The following is a 3,002-nucleotide window of genomic DNA, read 5'->3' as shown; positions in this document are numbered from 1 at the left end:
GCATGCTTAGAGGTCGATGAACACCACCATATATATGGTCATCCTTCTCTTGTTTCTTTTAATAGAAATCGAAGAGGAAAAGATCTGGTCTCCGCAGAAATTTTCTGTAACTTTGTGAAATCAGTCACTGTAGACCTAGTTTCTTCTTCTTAGCTAGGCGCACCTGTCCATTCATGCGCATGTGAACTCTGGCGACGTACGTACGAATCGGAGCTGTCAAACGTGTTCCACGCCGCGCGAACGTGTAGTGTTTTCCATACAACTATACATACCCGTGACCCAACCTCTCAAACCCCATCGACCCATCCATCCATCAGCTACTCAAACCAACAGTTTCTCCAGCTAGTACGTGCTCAACCTCACAAACCTACGTACATCCATCCATCCATCCATCGATCAGCAATGTCGACCATGTCGTGCTCCTCTAACCTCTCGCTCAACGCACACTCCCTCCTCGGCAGCCCTGCCGGCCGGACCGTGCCGCCAGCTGCCCGCCTGCTCCTCCTGCAGAAGCCTCCCACCGGCATCCACGGAGCGTACACTACCTCTCGGCCACGACGCCCGTCGTCTCATGTCACGTCGGCGGTGTCAGCCGACGAAGCGCCACCGACCAAGGAGAAGAAGGCGGACTCCTTCGTCGGGGACATGGAGCGCGGCACCCTGGCTGAGGAGTCCGGCCGCTCCGACGGCGAGCTGACGTCGCGGTGGCGGGAGATGCACGGCTGCAACGACTGGGACGGCCTGCTGGACCCCATCGACAGGACGCTCCGCGGGGAGCTCATCCGCTACGGCGAGTTCTCGCAGGCCTGTTACGACTCCTTCGACTACGACCGCTACTCCCGCTACGCCGGCACCTGCAAGTACGCCCAGGACTCCTTCTTCAAGAACGTCGGCCTCGCCGGCGTCGGCTACGACGTCACCCGCTACCTCTACGCCACCTCGCACGCCCGCTTCCCCAGCTTCGGCGTCCAGAAGCACAACCCCAGCGATGACCGGATGTGGAGCGAGACCGGTACCTTCATCGGCTTCATCGCCGTGTCCACGGACGAAGAGACGGCGCGCATCGGCCGCCGGGACATCGCCGTCGCCTGGCGAGGCACCGTCACAAAGCTCGAGTGGATCGCCGACATAACCGCGTTCCTCAAGCCCATCGGCCAGTTTGGGCTGCCGTGCCCTGACCCGAGCGTGAAGGTGGAGGAGGGCTTCGCGGAGCTCTACACCAGCAAGAACCCCGACTGCAAGTACTGCAAGTACTCGGCGCGGGAGCAGGTGCTCGCCGAGGTGCGGAAGCTGGTGGAGCGGTACACCGGGCAGGGCGAGGAGGTGAGCGTCACCGTCACCGGCCACAGCCTCGGCGCCGCGCTTGCCGTGCTCTGCGCCTACGACATCGCCGAGACGCGCGCCAACGTGTCTACCGGAGGTGCCAAGGCCCCGGTCTGCGTCTTCTCCTACTCGGGCCCGCGCGTGGGGAACCCCATGTTCAGGGAGCGGTTCGAGGGCGAGCTGGGCGTGAAGGCGCTGCGCATCCTGAACGTGCACGACTCGGTGCCCAAGGTGCCCGGCATCTTCACCGAAGCCGTCCTCCCGATGCCGTTGCTGCGGATCGCCGGGGCTCTCGGCCTGCCCAGCGTCTACTCCCACATCGGCGTGGAGCTGGCGCTCGACCACAAGCTCTCGCCCTTCCTCAAGGACGTCTTCGACCTCGCGTGCTACCACAACCTCGAAGCGCACCTCCACCTTCTCGACGGCTACCAGGGCCGCGGCAAGGAGTTCAAGCTCGGGGGTAGGGACCCGGCACTCGTGAACAAGGCCGCCGACTTCCTCATGGACGAGCACATGGTGCCTGACGGGTGGCGCCAGGAGTTGAACAAGGGCATGGTCAGGACGGAGGATGGGCGGTGGATGCTGCCGCATCGCCCGAGGAATGTTGAGGAACACCCAGAAGACACCGATCTCCACCTCGCTGAGCTCGGCCTTGCCGCCCCCGTCACCGCCAAGGCCACCGCTGCCGCCACCGCCACCGCCAACGTCTGATCGTTCCATCATGGGCCGGACATGCACATGTCAATTCATCATCACTATATTGCAAGTAGTATATATATACTTGCCATGACTATACTAGTTAGTTACGATCGAGTTACCCTATCTTAGAAAATGGAGTAGCCTTAATGGAATTTTCGAGCATCAAATAATCTTATGGTAAATTATTGTCTGCCAATAATAAAAATAAGATAAAGAGCACTAGTTAAAGTGGGATATTTTTTGTACGAGGTGTGTGAAATGTCTTACTATCTCGTTACCAAATTGAAGTGTATATAAATTTTTCCCTAGAGTCAAGTTTTGTAGACTTTGATCAAGTTAATTTGCACAAGAAAAACGTGAGCACAGTAACGAATATGTACCAGATGAAAACATATTTGATGATGGGTACTGTGTAAAAAAAAGACTTTGCGCAACTTGGACACCGGACTCGGAGAATGGAACACGCGCTACACTACACGCCGTTTGATGATGGGCATGTCCGGTTTTTTCTTCGATCGATATGGTGCTTATAGATGCTGCCAGATGGATATAAGCGGGCGGACACTTGAGTCGTGCGTGCATGGACCCGGCCTGACCTGTCACCCGCATGCAACAAATCGTCCGTCCCGTGCTTCTATGCATCGTACATGCATGCATCGCCATCGTCACGCGTTCCTCGTTGCTAGCAACCAACCTGAACATGGTACGTTACTCCGTCGTCGTTGCTGCCCAAAATAATGCCACCGGCAAGCCGAGTCCGACCATATCGCATACATATAGATTGATGGATGGGTGGATCGGTAGGTCTGTAGATTCATGCGTTAGGGAACACACAGAACAATTTAGTACTAGCGTGCACTGCGAGCGTACCCTATGAGAGAAATCAAGGCATGTGTGTCTACACTTCCGTACATGGTCATCATCACCGTGGCTGTGGATCGGATTATTCGATGCTGACCTCGGCTGCCGGAATGGGATCC

At 57.0% G+C, this 3,002-nt stretch overlaps 1 protein-coding gene across 1 annotated transcript; it reads left to right on the top strand.

Annotated features, from left to right (window-relative positions):
- The first annotated feature begins 299 nt into the window (after window positions 1-299).
- LOC123080787 (phospholipase A1-Igamma1, chloroplastic) lies at window positions 300-2,256 on the top strand. Its single transcript, XM_044503737.1, has one exon. The coding sequence runs from the start codon at window positions 403-405 to the stop codon at window positions 2,032-2,034; it is 1,632 nt and encodes a 543-aa protein (XP_044359672.1). The 5' UTR covers window positions 300-402; the 3' UTR covers window positions 2,035-2,256.
- The last annotated feature ends 746 nt before the right edge of the window (window positions 2,257-3,002 follow it).

Source organism: Triticum aestivum, chromosome 3D (assembly GCF_018294505.1).
Source record: "Triticum aestivum cultivar Chinese Spring chromosome 3D, IWGSC CS RefSeq v2.1, whole genome shotgun sequence".
NCBI lineage: Eukaryota > Viridiplantae > Streptophyta > Magnoliopsida > Poales > Poaceae > Triticum > Triticum aestivum.
Note: the sequence above shows the minus strand (reverse complement) of the source record. Positions and strands in the feature narration are given on the sequence as shown.